Source organism: Rhinolophus sinicus, chromosome 14 (genome assembly GCF_057876585.1).
Source record: "Rhinolophus sinicus isolate RSI-liver-muscle chromosome 14, RSI-T2T, whole genome shotgun sequence".
NCBI lineage: Eukaryota > Metazoa > Chordata > Mammalia > Chiroptera > Rhinolophidae > Rhinolophus > Rhinolophus sinicus.
In genome coordinates this window covers 110,052,738-110,073,423 of record NC_142514.1, presented here as the reverse complement: position 1 = coordinate 110,073,423, position 20,686 = coordinate 110,052,738, and the positions used below count along the sequence as shown (strand labels likewise).

At 33.9% G+C, this 20,686-nt stretch overlaps 1 protein-coding gene across 2 annotated transcripts in view; it reads right to left on the bottom strand.

The window, feature by feature from the left end:
• The window catches only part of RDX (radixin), an 84,749-nt gene that overhangs the window by 59,514 nt on the left and 4,549 nt on the right, over nt 1-20,686 (bottom strand). For both annotated transcript variants that reach the window (XM_019715274.2, XM_019715276.2), the window contains exons 2-3: nt 7,992-8,064; nt 827-910 (exon numbers count right to left, since the gene is read on the bottom strand). In XM_019715274.2, coding sequence (XP_019570833.1) covers nt 827-910; nt 7,992-8,003 — 96 coding nt within the window. In that variant the 5' untranslated portion in view covers nt 8,004-8,064. The remainder of the gene's footprint in view (nt 1-826; nt 911-7,991; nt 8,065-20,686) is intronic.

Genomic DNA, 20,686 nt, shown 5'->3' with positions numbered 1-20,686 from the left:
CGCACTCCTGCTCATACGTAAAAGTTTATGTAAAAGTTATCTTCCTCTAAGTTTCATGTCATGCAAGAATATCACATTCCTCCTTTTTGCAATCATCAATTCACCTTCTTAATTACTTGACCTCTGGGCACCAATCCCTCTATCCTCCTTTTCTCATTAAAACTTGATTACTTACAACATTAATAAAATTTGATTATTTATAACATTAAGCTCCTCAGCATCATCACCTGAAGAGCTTAAATAAAAAATACTAACAGTTTAGAGTAGGCCCCAGACAATTAAATTAGAATCGCTGGATGTGGTTTCCAAGCACTGACTTTTTTGTTAAGTGCCACAGGTGACTCAAGTGTTCATTCAAGAGTGAGAAAAAAAGACACGATTAGTAATCAAAGTTCTTTAACACGACATCCATGTTCTAACCCCAGGCTAACATATTATGAGCCTATGACACCAAATTTCTGTTAGGTGCCTACTCATAGCCTATAATTCCCTATGCTTTTGCTCCTGCTGTCACCTCTGTCTAGATCTCTACCTATTCCACTATACAGAATATCTGAATTCCTTTTAGTAGTCAATACAATGATTTGCACAGCAAATATTAAATACCTGCTAGTAGTATTTTTTAAAAGTCCTATCCCTCAAATCTAGGAATGAGAAAGAATAACAATATTGCTACAGATGTTCGAGATATCTGAATAGGTATTGTGAAAACTTTCAGTGCTACAGTGCTGCATTATTCATAAAGGTATACAAAAACACAGAGAAGCTACAATAGCATCCACACTGTGGTGTCAGAAGTTGCATACTTTCTGTGGTTAAATGATACCTGGTCAAAAAGTTGTTTGCCAGTAGTATTGGGCTGGATGGCAAATTCCAGCTCAGCATCCATTGTGGTTACTCTTACATTGATCTACAATAAAAACAAAAGGGATAATCAATAGGAAAGAGAATACACGTATTAAGTATTAGGCATGAGAAAATACTTTTATCTGATTTCTAAAATAAAGTGATACAACATGCAGGCAGGCAGTAAAGAGCAACTTCATAATTATACCTAATAGTTTCTTTATTAGCTAGTGGTAAAGTTTGATTTTAATCACAGGAAATCATAAAACTATTTGAAAAACAAAGATCTTATGAAGTCATCTTTTAAAAACATTGAATACTTCATTCACATTTATTAGGCAGCATGCTATGAGTTTTCCTATTTTCATTTATCCCCTACAACAATACTAGGCGATATGTTCATTTCTATAAAAATGGAAAGAATTCTCATTACTTGCCCAATGATACATCGATGTCAAATGCAGAGCAAGTATTTAAATTGAGGTATAACTTGGAATTATTTCAGTGTCATTCATTATCCCATATTTCAACACAAAATCAGACAGTTGTATTCATACTACAAATGTATTCACTTTACAAAAAGCATTCATCCATTGCCCTTTGTATTCACTTTACAAAAAGCATTCATCCATTGCCCTTTGTTAGATTCTATTTTAAATCGTAATTTTTTTGTGTAAATACCTTTCTAGTTGCATATCTCACCAAAAACTTAATTAACATGCCTTAACCAAAGTTTTAATTCCAGAGTGGCATCTTTACCTAGTACTCACCATGATGTGATACAGATATTTTTAACTTTTACTCAACTCTTAGAACTCTAAATCAGACTTATTTCTCTTTTCATGTTTTATTCATTCTACAATAACAACTACACATGTAGGTCTTATACCTTCCCTAATCAACTAAATCTTGTAAATTATTCCTTCTCTAAACTACTATCTATTAGGAAATATTGATACACATAAAACAATACATGCAATATATGTAAACAATGAAACATAATAAACATAATAAAATAAAACCTACTGTGATATAAGTAATATATATTTGGTTCCTATCAAAGAAATATTTCATCCTGGTTCCTATCAGAGCCCCTAAAACCCTTGGAATTTTCTATTGAGAGATATGAGGAGCATCTGTTGTTATTCATAATAAGCCTCTTTCTTCCATACCAGAGTTTATGCTAATGAGTGACTCTAGATGGACCCCTAGAGAGCTTCAGGATGAGGGCTGGTAGCCAGAGAAACCAACCAAGTGATTAAAGAAACCCACCCCAATCTCCAGGGAGGAGAGAGAGGCTGGGAATTTAATTCATTGGCCAATGATGATGAGCTAATCAATCATGCCAACATAATGGAACTTTCATAAAAACTTTAAAGGAAGGGGTTTCAGAGAGCTCCTGAGTTGGTGAACGCATCTACTTGCAAAGAGGATGGTGCACCCAAATTCTGTAAGGACAGAAGCTCCTTACAGTGCTCAGGACGCTTCTGGATTTCTACCTTCTGTACCTCCTTCCTCTTATGTGTAGCCTTTATATTAACCAGTAATAGTAAGGAAAGTATTTCCCTGAACTCTGTGAGCTGTTTCAACAAATTATAGAAACTGAGGAGGGGATCATGGGAAACCTCAATCTGTAGCCAAATTAGACAGAAGTGTGGGTAACCTTGGGACCCACTACTTGTGATTTGTGTCAAAAAGGAGGGGGCAGTCTTGTGGGACTGAGACATTAACCTGTGGGGTCTGTGCTAAATTCCAGGTAGGTGATGTCAGAATAAATTAAACTGCAGGACACACAATTGGTATCCCCATAGAATCGGAAAATTGATTGATGTTAAAAATCCACACATTTTGTGTCAGAAATTTTGTGAGTAAAGAAAGTTTTCATTTATCCACAAATCTACAATCCAACTTAACTAGAAATGACAAATAATTTTGCATATACCAGTGTATTTCTTCTTTGCGAATTACCCTGTCCCCAATCTCCCCCAGGTAAACACTAACCTGAATTTTGTGTTTGTCATTCCCCTGCTTTTTTAAAAAAAGAACAGTGCTATCACAAATGTAGGTACCTATATGTAAAATATTTAGTTTTTCTTGATTTTTAACTATATTAAAATTGTACAGTACTTACTAATAAAGTCTTCTTTCTTGATGTAGGCAATGGTTACATGGGTGTATTTTATGAAAATTCATCAACTATACACTTATGATATATTTGATAAGTTTAAACAAGTTATACTATACTGTAGTTTGCTCTTTCACGATTATATATCTAAGATCCACTGATATTACTGAGTAGTTACAATTCATTTTTATTGCTATACAATATCTGCATTAAACAATTTACCCATTTCCTGTCAGTGGACATTAAATTGTTTCCAATTTTTGGCTATTAAGATTAATACTGTATGAACATTCTTACGTAAGTGTACACAGGTCTCAGTTTCTCTGGAAGCATATATACTCAGAATTCCTGGGTGATAAAGCATGCATAGCTTCAACTTTACCATGTAATGCTAAATTGTCTTCCAACACGACAGTATCAATTTAAACTCTCATCAGTAGTGCATAAGAATTCCTGCTCATCTGTATTTTCACCAACAGTGAATATTGAATATTATCAGATTTTTTAATGTCTGACAATGTAGTAGATGTAAAATACCTCAATGTGGTCTTAACGGGCAAATCCCTGAATCCTAATGAGGCTGAAAACATTTTCCTATGTGTAGTATGAAAAATTCTAAGATGGTCCCCATGATCTCCATCTCATGTCACTCTCACGATGACCATATTTTGCCACGGATAAAGCGCACTTTTTTGCCCAAATTTGTGAGGGAAAAATAAGGATGTGCATTATACATGGGTAGTACTAATCTATAGAAATGTTTTTAATTCTTTTATTTATGCTTATGAGTTAAAAGTATAACTTTAGAAATCAATAACAATATCCATATGCAAAACAATACCCTAGAATATAATCGGTTTATTGCACTTATGACAAACTTGCAAGAACAAAGAAGAGTTGTTGGCCTTCTATGATGGGTAAAAATGGTAAATTTGTTACCGGTACATAAAATTTCTTGTACTTTTTATCTGTTCTTGTGTTTTGTAATTATTTGTTACATACAATTTCTTGTACCATAATATGTTAAAAAATAAATGCTAAAATTCCTTTATAATACAAAAAAACAAGTACCTAAATGTAAACAAATAAAAATTTGAATTAAAAAATTAAAACGAAAGATTTTTTTCCCCTGAAAGTTTGGACCAAAAATGTGGGTGTGCATTATATACAAAAGCGCATTATACACGGCAAAATACGGTATGTTATATTACATAACAAAAGGGATTTTGCAGGTGTACTAGGATGTCAATCAGTTGATCTTAAAATAGGAAGATTATGTGGGTAGGCCTAAGCCAATCACACGAATCCTTTAAAAGCAAAGCCTTTTCTCTGAGTGGCTGCAGAAATAGTCAGAAACTCAAATTGTGGTGATGAATTTGACACAAAAGGAGGTTCACCAATGCTGAATTGGAGGGGCCATGGGGCAAGGACGTAACACCAGCTTCTAGTAGCTAAGAGTGACCCCTAGTCAATAGCTAGAAAATGGGAGCTTCATCAACCAATAAAAAAAAAGGATGAATCATTCTGCAAGGAAATCAATGTGCCAATAAAAGGAATGAGCTTGGAAGAGAACCCCAAGCTTCACATGAGGAGAATGCAGCTGAGCTAAACCTTGATTTCAGGCTAGTGAGACCCTGAACAGAGAACCCAGTCACGTCATCCCATATTTCTAACCTATAAAATTGTGGGATAATGAATGAAAGTTGTTTTAAGCTACTAAATTTGCAGTAATTTGTTACAGAGCAACACAGAATATGTTTACTAACTACTCAGTCTCATCTTTGAAATGTCTATTCATGTCTATTGCTTATTTTCCTAATTAGGTTGCTTTTTTCTTACTCCTATGTTGGAGATCTTTATCTATCCTAGATATTAATAATTTGTTATTTGTGTTATAAAAAAAATTATTTCCCAGTTTGTAGTTTGTCATTCTACCTTGTGAAATGCCCTTCTTTATGGTAAACACATCCTTAATTTTAATACTGAATTTATCAATGTTTACATACAGGTATCCTTTTTTGTGTGTCATATTTAAGAAATCTTTCCCTATTCTGGAGTCATGAAGATAGTCTTCTATTTCCTACTAAAGTTTTTCTTTTTTTTCATCATTTGTCTTCAATGAGTTTTGCTTATGATTTGAGGTAGCAGTCCAATTTCATTTTTTAATCCCCATAAGAATAAAGATATGGGGATTAAAAATATCCAAACAATATAAACTGATTAGTTAATTCATTCCCCAAAGACTACGCTATCAGAAATCAAATGTTTGTAAGTATGGGTCTGATTCTGTGCTAATTCTGTTGCTTTGGTCAATTTAACTATTCTGCCAATACCATACTGTCTTAACTACTATGTCTTTAAATAAGTCTTGATACCTGACAGGGCAAATCTCCCCTCTTTATCTTCAGAACTGTTTTGGCTTTGGTTGGCTCATTCTTCTTGATCTTGGCTTCATAGAAAATTGTAAATTTTTCATAATGAATCATACATTAATTTAGATTTTGAATATCTTCCAGTGTTTATAATTTTCTCCATAAAAATCATATTAATCATCTGTTAAATATCTTTCCCCTAGGTCACTATGGTTTTGCAGTTATTATAAATACAGGTCCCCAATCCCTTGACATCCTAAAAACATTGAAAACTGAAGTTTTTTAGCTAATTTCTAGCAAAAATTTCACATGAAGTGATGTGAGACTTACTTGTGAATTAATTCACCCACTTCAAATGACTATTCACACATTGATCTACAGAAGTATTAATGTTTTTGAGGTAATACAACATACCTTGAAAGAAGTTTCATTATATGATGACATGTGCATGTAATATATGGTCTAGTCATTCACCTTTCTAAAATCAAAAAAACCCCAAATACTGAAACTCATCTAGCTGAAAGGGTTTCAAATACAGGATTGTGAATCTGATGAAATCTCTTTCCAAATTTTTTTCTGGTTTTGCTTCTGTAGAAATGCTATTGACTGCTGTATCGATCCTTTTATCAGTCCCTTGCCAATTGTTATAATGAGCCTGTAATTCTTTGTGCTTATACAAACCAGGGGCCAGAAAACTTTCTTTCTGTAAAGGGCCAAATAGTAAATATTTTAGGCTTAGCAAACCATACAGTCTGCTGCATCTACTCAACTATGCTACTATATCAACAAAGCAGTTATAGAAAATAGAGCATACTACGTTCCAATAAAACTTTAGACACCAAAATTTGAATTTCTTACAATTTTCATTTCAATGTGAAACAACATTCTTTTGATTTTTTTCAACCATTGAAAATGTAAAACCATTCTTAGTTTATAGGCTGTACAAAAAACGTGGTGGGCTCGATTTGGACTATGGACCATAATTTGCCAACCCCTAATATAAACAAAGAGTCTTAACTTCTACAAACAGTGTTTCTTCCTTTGTAGTCCTTGAGCTTTGATCCCTTTTTCTATACAGATTTCTGTTCAGGGATGAATAGCGGCAATGATAGTGTATATCTTTTGTCTTGTTCCTGATTTTAAAAGAAATGCTTCCACTGTTAACACATTAAGAACAGCTATTTCTGTAGCTTTTCTTCTACACCTAGCTTAAGAGGTGTTGGTTTTTGTTTTTTAAATCATGAATACTTGTGCAATTTTAGCAACTGCTCCCTCTAAATTATATGATTTTTCTCCTTTAAAGTAACCACGTTAATTGTGGCAGAGACTGCTTGTTGTTTGACCACCAAAATTCAATACAATTATAGTTGGACATATGACTACTGAGCTACAGAACATTTCTCAATGTCTGTTGAAATTAAGTACGGTTCTCAGCCACCTCTGGCCTATAAGCATAAAATAGTGAACATACTTCCCTATGCTTTTTGCTCCCTTCCTGCTGGTTGGAACTCAGCAGTAACTCACCTTCAACTATATAAGACAATAATAACACCCTAGACCAGGAGTTCTCAAACTTCTTGATCTCAGTCAGGCTCTCTTTACACTTCTAAAATTACTAAGCATCCCCAAATACTTTTATGTCAGTTGTCTATCAACATTTACCACATTAGAAATTAAAACTGAAAAATTTTTAAGATACTAACTCATTTAAATGTAACAAGAATAAACGTATTAGATGTTAACATAAATAACATTATGAACAATATAAATATTACTTATCAATATCTTTAACAAAAGGAACAATCAGGCAACTTTTAAAGCCTTTACATTTCATGTCCTCTGCAAATAGAAAATTTTACTTCCTTTCTGATGATTATGACTTTTATTTCTTTTTATTCTTCTCTTCCTCCAACAATGCACACTTTGTTAATTGAGTCTTGAAAGTAATTCCAAAGTAATAATCATGCCAGAAAATTCCAATAACTATAACCAATGATTTTCTTAAATAGATAACTGGCCAAAAGAAAATTATTGAAAAAAAGACCCCAATTCTGTTAGATGAACATTTATCTTACGACAAAATAAAACTCAGTCAAGAACTATATGATTATAAAACTAAGTAAAATGATCACACCTATACCCTTACATAAAAATATCTAAGACTATATAATGTCGGCATTGGTATCACTAGCATCAAAGCCAGAATTATGAGAAAATTAATAATGCATGAACCTCCCATTACTTTTTCCTGAGCATTGAATGTATACAAAGTTCTTCTAATTCTCACCATTGCCTTGAGTAAGTAATTAACTGTATCTCCATTTTATACATGAGAAAATTAAGAATTGGAGAGACTGAACTAATCTAACAAAAGTCACTCAAATTAAGTGACAGAGCCAGGATAAGAACTAAGATAGTTTGACCCCAAAACCTATGAATTTTAATCTTAATTACAGTGTTTCCTATACCTCTTCTTCACTGGCCCACATAATACTGCTCTCTAGCCACATTAATCTAAAACAAATAACAGTAGTATCAGTGCCTTTTTCTTCCCGATAACTACCATAATACTTTGTCTTGTTACAAAAGGAACTTAATGCTATTGGTATTTTATTAAGTAAGTAGTGGCAAAAGTAAAGTACACTTACTGGTTTCGGCATTTTCCTTCTTTTTTTGTTACCTTCTTTAGAACTTCACTTTTATGAATTCTGTTGTCACCTTCTGTTAAAGAAAAAGCATAATCGATCTATTATCTTTACAATATAATGCTTTTAACATAATGCTTATAGAATAAAATTAAAACATTTTAAAATGTTGATTTAAAGTAACAGAGCTCTCTTACTGAAATTTTCAATGTTTCTATTATCATTTCTCTAACCCTTTCACTGCGTTAATTTCAAGTTTTCTTTAAAATGTGTCAGAAATCCACAAAAAAACAAAAAGTGGGTATTTTGACTATTTTATGCATTTAATAATAATTTGAGCTGCTTTGCATATAAATGACATTTTTATGTATAAAAATTTCCTATTGTTATTCATTCTTGAAAAACACAAAAATATAGAAAAATGCACATCTGCTTTCCTAAACTTCCTTTCTGGAAGTTTCTATCTGCAATTAGCGGATGGAAATATTTATTCGGATATACCCAACCATCGCAGCAAAAGAGTTAAACATACTTATAGCTGTGATTTAAAATAGTATATATTGCAAATAACATAATAAAAGCATACTGGTCAACTAAAACTTTAATTAGAGACAACATGGAGCAAGGACAAGATTGCTAAGGGCCCAAATGCTGTCTCTGAGTCAGGTTCACCCCTAAACTTAGCCTGGTAGAGAGAGGGATAGTAAAAGTTGCGATAAATGGAATTCAGAGTCTATAGAGATGAACTCAAGAACACTTTTCAACCTTTTTTCTGTATTGCCAAAAGATAAAAGGATATTCTGATTAAAGTAAATTGTAAAAAGATAATTTTTTAATGAAAACTATTTTTTCTTCTTGACAGTTAGAAAAACATAAGTAGAAAAGCATATATATATATGAGTAGCTTATTCACCTGAGGTGTACAAAACAGCCACAGCCCGCACACTAGCAATTTGCATGCTCCTTACTCACCAGCAAGCTAGTGGCCTACACAAAAATGCAGAATTGTCCTTAAAACCAATGTTAAATTCTATCTTCCCACCGAAGGCAACAGAACCGAATCCTAATCCACGAAAACCATCATGCTGTCTTAGGGTAAATGTTTTTATAAACATCCAACAAAATTGGTTTTCCCTCTACAAATCTACCAAAAGACCGAACATTTTTAATCACTGTCCAGAAAAAAAAAGATTATCACTCCAGTTTGAAAACCTACAGTGAAAAGTATATAAGATAAATTATTACTTGAAGATCAGCTTATATTGGTATTATCTATGCCAAGAAACTTTATTCATTATTCTAGTTTCAACTGAATTAATATACAACTAGTTTTGTTTTAAAACTATATTATTAATTGCTTTTTAAGATGCTGTATTTAAAAAAAACTGAAAATTCTCCCAATTGAAACAAAATTAAAGCATCAAAGGTTAGTTCCCTAAATTTAATTTTTTCACATGCCAATAAACCTCTCTACAGAGGTAACTTCCTCCTGAGATATTTATCTTATACACTAGGCTACGAATTTCAGTTCGAAGTATTAAAATCAATTCCTAACTCTTATAATTTCCTTAACACTTAGCTAGGAAATGATATACTACAGTCACCTACTTTCATGAACCTAAAGGTACAGTCCTATCTTCTAATTCTATATCCTCTTTTTGTCAAACTACCATTATCTTGGTTCAGATTCTCATCGTCTCAGGTCTTAAAACAGCCTCCAAATTGACCTGCTTTTCTTATCACTTATAAGCTAGTAACTCCCAAATCAGTATATATCTCCAGAAATTGTGTGGCTAACTTGGTTTCCTCAGCATCTAAAGATTACCTCAAACATAACATGGCCAAAACACAAAAATCCCTGCCCCACAGCTAAATTTGCTTTTCTATAGTTATTCATAGTATTCACTCATGATTTTTTTTAATATCTCTACTACATCTGCAGTTATAAGCCTCTTTTCATTCCTAACATTGTTAATTTTTGTCTTCCCTTTTGTTTGATTAATTTTGCCAGAAGTTTGCTTCATTTATTGGTCTAAAAGCCAGCTTTCAATTTTGATCTTCTGTTTCTTATATTTTCCTCTTTTGTTAATTTCTGTCCTCATCATTTTTCTTCTCACTCATTTTCTAATCCCTAAAATTTAAAGTTTACATTAAGTAATTTCTAATCTTTTTTTCTTTTCTAATACATGCATTAAGGTCATAAACCAAGTATGTCCAAGCAGATCCAAATACAAAGTGATCCTCCTATTTTGTCAGTGAGAAAATTTTACAATAATTTTATCATTTGAGTATGTAAAATAATCAAATATATATTTACATTAGTATAGTTAAATATTAAAACACATGATCTATAGACTATTCAGAATATTGCTTATCTCATTTCATAGAACAATCTGCCTCAAATTTCTTACACATGAGAAATGAGTGTCTCTGAAAATTTTTTGAATCACAGTAAATTTTCCAGATTACGTAAGAACTCTTTGAATCAGTATATTATCACTAAAATTTTATTCCAAGCCACAAATATCAATTTATATAAAACATTAGGACTTTTTTCCTATTTGTACTGTTAGAATATAAATATTTTAATATCTACAGTAGAGTCACTGTATTACTTTTTAAGTGATTTTTTAAACACCAGATCTGTTCTAGATTTGCCTCTTATCAGATGAGCTCTGTGAGCTTTCCAAACTCACATGTACTAAAGGCACTTCAGGTCAATGTGCATCTTGAACAGTACTTTCATGCTCAAGAGAAAGAGAACATGAGACTTGCAATGAGAGCTCCTAACAACACAAATATAAATATCCTTTCCTGGGAAATATATTTTGAGGACAATATCTTGCCTTCTATTTGAAACCACAGCATTTTGCTAAGTATCACTTTAGGATTTCCCACACAAGTTTTTATATGCAGTTTTTTCATTGTTGTTTAGCTCTAAATGTTTCATTTTCCAATTATGATTTCTAATCACTACCAAGAAAAACTTCAAGTTTTCAAATGGAATTGTTGGTGGCCTGGAGGCACAGTGCTTTTTATGATTCATTTCTAAGTTTACTACACTACAGTCAACGAATTCATTAAAAATTCCTTTACGTTTAGTACTTGGTCAGTTTATTTTTTTTGACTTCCATACATAAATCAAAATAATGTATTTTCTGCATTTGATAAGTTAGACCAAGCTAAACCAAGTATGTAATATTCTGTTTATAGTCTCTACGATTATTCATTTTAGTCTACTAAATCAATTTGAGAAAAATATGTGTTAAATTTTCTCAAGTATGATCATGGATGTTAATTTCTTCTTGTAAACTGTTTTTGGTTTTTGTTTTTGTTTTTATTGGGAAATATTGGGTACAATGTTTCTCCAGGGCCCATAGTTCCAAGTCGTTGTCCTTCAATCTAGTTGTGTAGGACACAGCTCAGCTCCAAGTCCAGTCGCCGATTTCAATCTTTAGTTGCAGGGGGCACAGCACACCAGCCCAAGCGGGAATGGAACTGGCAACCTTGTTGTTGAGAGCTAGTGCTCTAACTAGCTGAGTCATCTGGCCAACCCTCCAGTAGCTCGGTAGCAGCTCATTGTCTTCAATCTAGTTGTGGAGGGTGCAGCTCACTGGAGCATGTGGGAATCGAACTGGCAACCCTGTTGTTCAGAGCTCACACTCTAACCAACTGAGCCTTCCGGCCACCCCTAAACTGCCATTTTTATTTTTATTTATTTATTTTTTAAAGATTTTATTGGGAAAGGGGAATAGGACTTCATTGGGGAACAGTGTGTACTTCCAAGACTTTTTCCAAGTCAAGTTGTTGTCCTTTCAGTCTTAGTTGTGCAGCGTGCAGCTCAGATCCAGGTCCAGTTGCTGTTGTAGTTGCAGGGGGCGTAGCCCACCATCCCTTGCGGGAGTCGAACCAGCAACCTTGTGGTTGGGAGGACGTGCTCCAACCAACTGAGGATTGGGGAGCTCAGCAGCAGCTCAGCTCAAGGTGCCGGTGTTCAATCTTAGTTGCAGGAGGCACACTCCACCATCCCTTGTGGGAGTCGAGGAGTTGAACCAGCAACCTTGTGGTTGAGAGCCCGTGCACCAACCAACTGAGCCATCTGGAGCTGAGCGGCAGCTCACTGACTTCATTCTAGATGCGGAGGGCACAGCTCGCTGGCCCATGTGGGAATCAAGCCGGCAGCCCCGTTGAGCTTGCACTCTAACCAACTGAGCCACCCATCCGCCCCTAAACTGCCATTTTTAAATTTGTATTCTTTCAGGCTATGTTATTAGGTGAGCACAGTTTTACAATTGTTATATCTTTCCAGTGACTACTTCCTTTTTTCATTAAGTAATAATTTAATTGCATATAGAATCCTAAACTGTTATCCTCTCAACATTTGGAAGACACTATTTTTCTGGGATTTGTTACTGCTGATAAGAAGTTGGCTGTCAATCTCACTCATTCCTTTCAGGTAATATGCCTTTTCTCTCTGCTTTAAAGGTTTGTTTTGTTTTTCTGGTGGGGGGGAGTCGTCTTCAGATTTACTTTTACTTGGTCTAACAATTAAGTTCGCGAACTTGCCCGTGCGCTTACATTGGCAGCAATGTACAAACAGCTCGGTAAGGTTTCAAAACCTTGGTATATCAGTGTCTCACAGCTGTGTTTGTGTTTTGTTGAATGGCATTCATTATTGTTGCGTGTTTTTGTGTGCCATCCCCAGAATGTCTGAGCTTGAATTAGAGCAATGAACAAACATTAACTTTCTTTAACTTGGCAAGAGTGGAAGTGAAATCAGGGACATGTTAGTCCAGGTGTATGGGGATAATGTAATGAAGAAAACGGCAGTGTACAACATCGGAGTAAACGTTTCTCTGAGGGGAGAGAATGCGTTACTGATGAAGAGAGGTCAGGGTAGCCAGTAATGAGAACAAATGATGAAAACATTGCAAAAATTCATAGAATTGTGCATCAGTGAGAAGCACAGCAGACCAAATAAACATCGATAGACAAAAAGGAAAATCTTAACTGAAAATCTTGGCATGAGTACTGTGTAAAAATGGTCCTGAAGGAGCTCTTGCATCACGACAATGCACCAGCTCACCCGGCACTGTCTGTGAGGGAGTTTCTAGCCAGTAAACAAATAACTGTACTGGAACACCCACCCTACTCACCTGATCCGGTCCCCCATGACTTCTTTCTTTACCCGAAGACAAAGAAAATATTGAAAGGAAGACATTTTGATGACATTCAAGACACGAAGGGTAATACAACAGCTCTGATGGCCATTCCAGAAAAAGAGTTCCAAAATTGCTTTGAAGGGTGGACTAGGTGCTAGCGTCGGTGCATAGCTTCCAAAGGGGAGTACTTCCAGGTGACCGTAGTGATATTCAGCAATGAGGTATGTAGCACTTTTCTAAGATGAGTTAGCAAACTTAATTGTCAGACCTTGTATTTATCTTGTGCAAGATTTGGTAAGCTTCCTTGTTCTGAAGACTCATACTTTTCTTAAGTTCTGGAAAGTTATTATCCATTGTCTCTTTCCCATTCTCTCTTTTCATTCAGTTATTGTGTTTAGATACATACTGGACATCTTATTCTCTAATCCATGCCTGCTTTTTCATATTTTCCATCTCTTTATTTCTTGGTGCAACATTCCCCAAATCACTAATTCTCTCCAGTTGTTTTTAATGTTTTGCCTGTCCATGGGTTTAAAATTTCAGTGACTATACATTTTTATTTCCAGTAATTCCTTTTTCAGCTTTTCAAAAATGTTTTTCAGTAATGCTACACTATTTTATAATTTGTTTTGAATCCTCATTTTATCCCTACTAATGTTTATTTTATGTCACTATATTATTATTCTACTTTTTTCAGTTCATTATGAAGTATTTCTTTATAGAGTTTGTAACTGTGGACAGAAGACTCATGTCTCTTACCCACTCCCCAGTGTGGGAGTCCTACAAGCCCTGAGTTGCATATATATCCCTACAAAGGTATTCAGGTTTACTCCTACCACACTTGATCTTAGCCAAAAGGCCGAGAAGGAATGGGTTTGCTCCTACCAGAGTACAAGAAATTTTAATAGTCCTAGACCAATTTTTACATTAATTTTTTGATTTAGCATTCCATTATCATATCAGACCCAAAGGCCACAGCTTGGAGAAGTTTGCAGAGACTCAAGAGTCATGCACAATGTGAGATCTCTCATCAGTAAGGAAGATGAAAGGAAAGAGAGTATTAATTAATGATATACCAGGCTGTAAACAAAGTTAAAACACTCAAATTATAGAAAAAAGCATTTATCAATACAGGGTCAGTTAAGCAGGCAAATAAATAGCAAGTATGTGGATTTGCAGAATTTCTGAAGTTATATATCAATAAAATACTCAAACTAAATAAATATAGGATTTTTTTTCTTTTCGGAAATAATTTATCCAAGTCTTCAATATTAGAATTATTTCAAGTTGTACTCTTTAGAAAAGGATCTTTAGAGCAAAATACTCCATTATTAAAGTTTTAGGTTCAATACGAGAACTCTGGAAACTAATAAAAAAATTAAAAAGAAAAAATAGAACTCTGCTGACATAAAACAATATATCCTAGATTAGTACACACAAACCAGGTTTTTACACAAGCTAATTAAGTTTTAAAACTCTCCAAAAGCCTAACTGAGCTAAATGAACTGTGGGACAAGGAGGACCTAACCAAAGCCTTTGCAAATAAAGATACGGTTGCCTTCTAAAAGAAGCTTCTAAAACTGTGTATTTTCAGTCGAGTGTTCTCGCTTACAAATAAAGTTAGTCTTCACCTTGTTTTATTTCAGTTAATTATAAATTGTCTGTAAAGAATAATAATACTCTACCTGTTTATTTACCAACTGAACATAAAGTGATTACTTAACAATAACTCCTTGTATTTATAGAATACTTCATAGATGCAGGGTCTTATACACGACTTCATTTTTCTACTAACAAAATACTTAGGAGACAAACAAGACAGGTTACATTATGAACATTTTATAGTTGAAGAAACAAGGTCCACTGCATGAAAGTGGTTTTTATGCTAGAAAAAAACCTAAGTCACATGCGTAATAAATGGCCAAATGGTCTTTTGACATCCAGTCCAGAGCTCTACCATATACCAACCTGTCTTCCGTCTTTGGTATTAAAAGAAGTGGGAAATAATTTCATTTTGTGGATATTTACCCAAATAACAAATGGGTAAATGGTATAATTACAAAGATTATATAGTTCTACTTACGAAAGTATATGTATGCACCCCTATTTTTACCACAGTGCTATTCACAATAGCCAAGATACAGAAACAACCAAAATGTCCATCAATAGATGACTGGATAAAGAAATTACAGTCCATATATACAATGGAGTATTACTCTACCATAAAAAAAGAATGAAATCTTACCATTTAAAACATGGATGAACCTAGAGGGTATTATGCTAAGTAAAACAAGTCAGACTGAGAAAGACAAATACCTTATGATCTCACTTATATGTGGAATCTAAAGAACAGAATAAACAAACAAAACAGAAATAGACTCATGGATACAGAGAAAAAAACTGATGGTTGCTAGATGGGAGGGAGCTCGGGGGGAAGGGTGAGAAAGGTGAAGGGGTTAGGAAGTACAAATTGATAGTTACAAAATAGTCATGGGGATGTGAAATACAGTCTGGAAAATAGTCAATAATACTGTAAAAACGATGTATAGTGCCAGGTGGGTACAAGACTTATGGGGGGGGGGGGGCGTAAAATATATAAATGCCTAACCACTATGCTGTACATCTGAAACTAATATAAAATAACATTGAATGTCAACTATAATTTTTAAAAAGATATATACTCATGGAGTATAAAGTACAGCACAGGGAATATAGTCAATGGTATTGTAATAGCTGTGTACAGTATTAGAGGGGTAGTAGACTTGGAGGGTTATCACTTTGTGAGGTGTAAATGTCTAAGCATTATCTTGTTTTATACCTGAAACTAATAATAAAAAAAAGTATAGGTAATACTGAGAGGTTAAGTGAATCATATCTATAGGTTCTGCTAGACCACAATACAGCCAATCAAAATGTTATAGAAAAATAATAAATGACATGGCAAAATATTCACAAACTACTAACTAAAAAGGCAGATTATAAAACCATATATATGGTATCATCACATTTGTTTTAAAAAGTATAAAAGAGAAGAGACCAGAATGATTATATTCCAAAATATTGAGTCTCTAAGGAATTAGAATTAATCTGTAAATTTCTAAAATAAAAATGTAGAGCTTCTGTAATAAGGAAAACAAACTCCTTAAAATGAAAGAACAAAATTATTCTAATAAACTGAAGTTGGAACTATAACTTCACCATAACATTTAATAAAAATTAAGTAGGTTATTCTTTTTTCAAAAAGAGACATAAAAAAACCAATTCTTACTTTGGAGGAAAAATATGACTAAGGAACATACATAGGTTATGATGAAAACAAACATTTTATTTAAAATCCCTACGTAGGTAGAATAAAATAAACACCAAAATTATAGTAATAGAACAGAAAAATATGCAACAGCCAAAGCAAAAAATGATCATGGAAAGTAAAAAATAATTAAATATATAAAGATATCATTCAAACCCCACTCAGTAAATGGTTAAATGAGAAACTCTTTACCAACAAATACTATGTTAACACACACACACACACACACACACACACACACACACACACACACACACACGGCGCTGCTGGGCGGCTCAGTTGGTTAGAGCGGGAACTCTCAACAACAAATTTGCCGGTTCAATTCCCATATGGGATGGTGGGCTGCGCCCCTGCAACTAAAGACTGAAAACGGCAACTGGACTTGGAGCTGAGCTGCGCCCTCCACAACTAGACTGAAGGACAACGACTTGGAGCTGATGGGCCCTGGAGAAACACACTGTTCCCCAACATTCCCCAATAAAAAAATTAAAACACACACACACACACACACAACTGTGTTACAGATTAAAACTAAAAATCAAAATGGCTTTAAGGTATTACTGATTATTATATACTCACTAAACTAGCAAAACAATTATTAATTATACAAGCCAGTACTGATGAGACCGTGTTGGTAAGCAAGTAGATATATATTGCTGGTAGTACCATAAATTGGCTTCACATTTCTAGAAAGTAAGTTGTCAGTATATAACAAAAGCTACTAAGCTTTTCTGAACAAGAAATTCTGTTTCTGGAATATAGCTCAAAGAAATAAACAACCACAGAAAAGGTAATCTGTACCAAGATATTCTCAGCAGCATTTGTTATAACAGCCAATGACTAAAACCACAATTAAAATATCGTTGAAACTATGTCACATGACAAACTACAGGTTTTGTGTTTTTTTGGTATATTATGACAAACTATGTCAACATTTATATGAGGATAAGTGAAAGACAGAAATATACCACCCATTATACCAGGTAAAAACACAGATATTCTTACAAATATTTGCATATACAGAACTGAGGATTTAATTCTAATCAGGGTCTTACTTTTGTTAAGTTCCTAATTTTAAAAATCAGATGAAAATTTAAAGAACACATTTCACTGAAGTGCTTATATATCAGTTTATTAGCTTACATAATATGATATACATAAGAATTCCGCCTTAAATTTTTTAGGATGAGGCTGTGTATAAATAACTAAAACTTAAGTTTTTAGCCAATCAATTATTGAAAAATATTTATATCATGATAATAGTATTGAACCTCAATCATAATTTCTAGTTCTTCTATGATTGTATATTTTTTCTTGAAACTGGCATGTTAGCAGCAGAGCTGATGATTAAATAAAATGTTACCTGAAAAGCCATACCTAGATACATGTCCTGGGGTTCTACCTCTGATTCAGCTTGAAAATTAACTTTTCTTTCAGTGTCATCCTTTCTTTCCTCTCTAAAAAATGGTAATATGTAACCATCTAAAGCACTGTATATCACAGATATATAATAAAAATCAACTCTTCTTCTCTGCCCTCATAATACCTAATTATTGAGAAAAAAATTTACTTCCTCCTCCCCACTCTTCCTAAATTTCTTAGTGGTCTTATCCGACCTCTTTTCCATTCTACTCCCTAGAAGCAACAAAGTGCAATTATGGCAACAACATACACAACAATTAATGTTAAGAGATGCTAGCAGCATACACAACTCCCATTTCCAGAAAATTTCACGTACGAATATGTATCCAAACATGGTGCCACATATTAGAGACAAAACCTTCATATAAAATATTCTCTTCTTTGTCCTTTAACTCTAAGGGTAACCCTAAAACAGCCTCCTCTCTACCTCACACAATGGAAAAACAGCCTCATGCTTAACACCTTGAGCTCTATTAAGTCAGCAGCACAACAGACTCTTCCCACCTGTCAGGTGGTAAAACAGGTGTTAAGTCTAGTCCATACTGGGCCTACACTGAAGCTTCAATAATTTATACCAGGCTGCCTAATTTTACGCTTAAGAAATTCTTTTCCCCAAGCCTGGTTGTAATTTTTTTCTGTCTTTTGAGACACAGAATGAATCTCTGAACACAACTGTGGTTTCTCCACAGACTAAAAAATTACAAAAGAATTCCTCAGCCAATTTACTGGGGGATTGGGAAGCAATATAACAAAGAGAAATATAAACTGAATTAATGAGATAACTCTGGCAGTCAAATCCACACAATAACAGCGTCTACAAAAATGCTCTTAATCTTTTCTTTCTCCCTGCATGGGCCCCTCTGGTGAAGCCGATGAACATCTTCCTAGAAAAGTGTTTTGAAAATGCACAAAATACATAAAATTATATTAAAATCCAATTATACTGAAATACAATCATTAAAATATAAAAAGCACAAATTTATAGATATGTGCTTCTTTATTAATCTTCAAATAACAGTATCTACTAGTGGATCTAATAATTAAACTTCTCAGTAATGATGAATATAAATGCCTTTTAAAAATATCTGCAACAGTAATGGATTATGAAAATATCTGCAATTTCTATTGGACATAGTCTCTGCTACTAATCGCCAATGCTGCCCACATTCACAATGGAGGAAAATATGTAAAGATGTACTTTTCCCCCTATCCAACTTCATACACCCACCGGCTTAAAACCTCTAATATACACAGAACTATGCTTACTACATATTTAGCTCAGTGTTAATACTGAATAGCAATAATGAACTTTTACCTATACAACAGTGATTCCCCAAGTGAAACAAAGAGGACAAGAATTTTCAGCTCCATTTTGCCAATAAAGACGTAGGGCCAAAAGCAAGGGCAAGGGTAGTGAGTAGAGTATTTGTAGAATGCTCACTCTTCAGCCACTTTAGCTACATTATCTAATCTTCATAACTGCCCTTCCTCCTCCTGCCCCAGATTGGTATCACAATCCCTCAATCTTCTAATAAGCAAATTACAAATCAGATAAGTGACTTGCCCAAAGTAATAAGGCTAGTTAACAAAGCCAGAGGTCCTCCTATATCCTCGTTCTGAGCTCTTTTGGTTATCTCTGCCTTTTTCTGACATCGGTCTAGATAAGCTCATTCCAAACAACTACTAGAGCTTTTCAAGAAGTTAAAGCTCTTTCCTCTGTTGTTTTCAAGTGAAAATACTACCTCTAAAGATGTACATTAATACTGGTATAATCACCTCTGTAAATGGATTTCCTATATGGGTAACGTGCAGATCTAAATGAGATATGAAGTACTTGCTAATGTAGGAACTGATTTTTGTTGAAGGATCTTTTCCAGGAAATGAAATATTCAACATTTTGAGCAAAATATACATGTCACTGAAAATACAAAGCAATTGTTAGAACTTAAATATAAAGCAGAACTGCAATATTTTTTAAAAGTTTTACATTGAATTTACACTCTATTCTAAAAGAATTTTATAAATTTAAAAGAAACACCATATCTGTACTGTTCCCAAGGTGGGTAGAAAAACAAATACACTACCATTTGCAGCGATTATTTTAAATGCAAAAAGGTAAGAAAGTTAAATCCAGCCCAATTTCTTCATTTTACATTTATGGAAATAAAGAATTCACATAACAAATGTTTAAAATGGAAAAACAAAGAGGTTCAATGCTGTTGCACTGAATATTAACTCCAGTTTATATACTCAAGAGCACTTAACACACTCTGATGTATTATACAATATGGTACAACTATATTCCCATTGTGACCTTCTCAGTATCGTACACATCAAATATAAAAAGAATTTGGCATATGATTATGTCTGAATGTATGAAAGAAACCTTAAAACAGGGGTTGCGAAACTTCCTGTAAAGGACCAGATAAGTAAACTTTAGGTTTTGTGGGCCTTATGGTGTCTGTTGCAACTACTCTGCTGTTGTAGCATGAAAGTTGTCATAGATAATATGTAAATAACGAGCTATGATGTGTTCAACTAAAACTTGATTTACAAAAACAAGCAGGAGGCTGGATTTGGCTCATGGGTCAGTTTGTCGACCCCTGCCCTAAGTATCTTAAGCAAGAAATCACAGGAAATCAACACTGTTCATTTCGTAATTTAAACAAACTTTGTACTCATTAAGATATGAACTCACATCTTCATGCTATACTACGTATAACAGATCAATCTCGGATCTGATTTTGGGTGGGTTAAGAAAGAACCCAAGACATCTGGTATATGAATAAGGAAAATAATCTAATGGG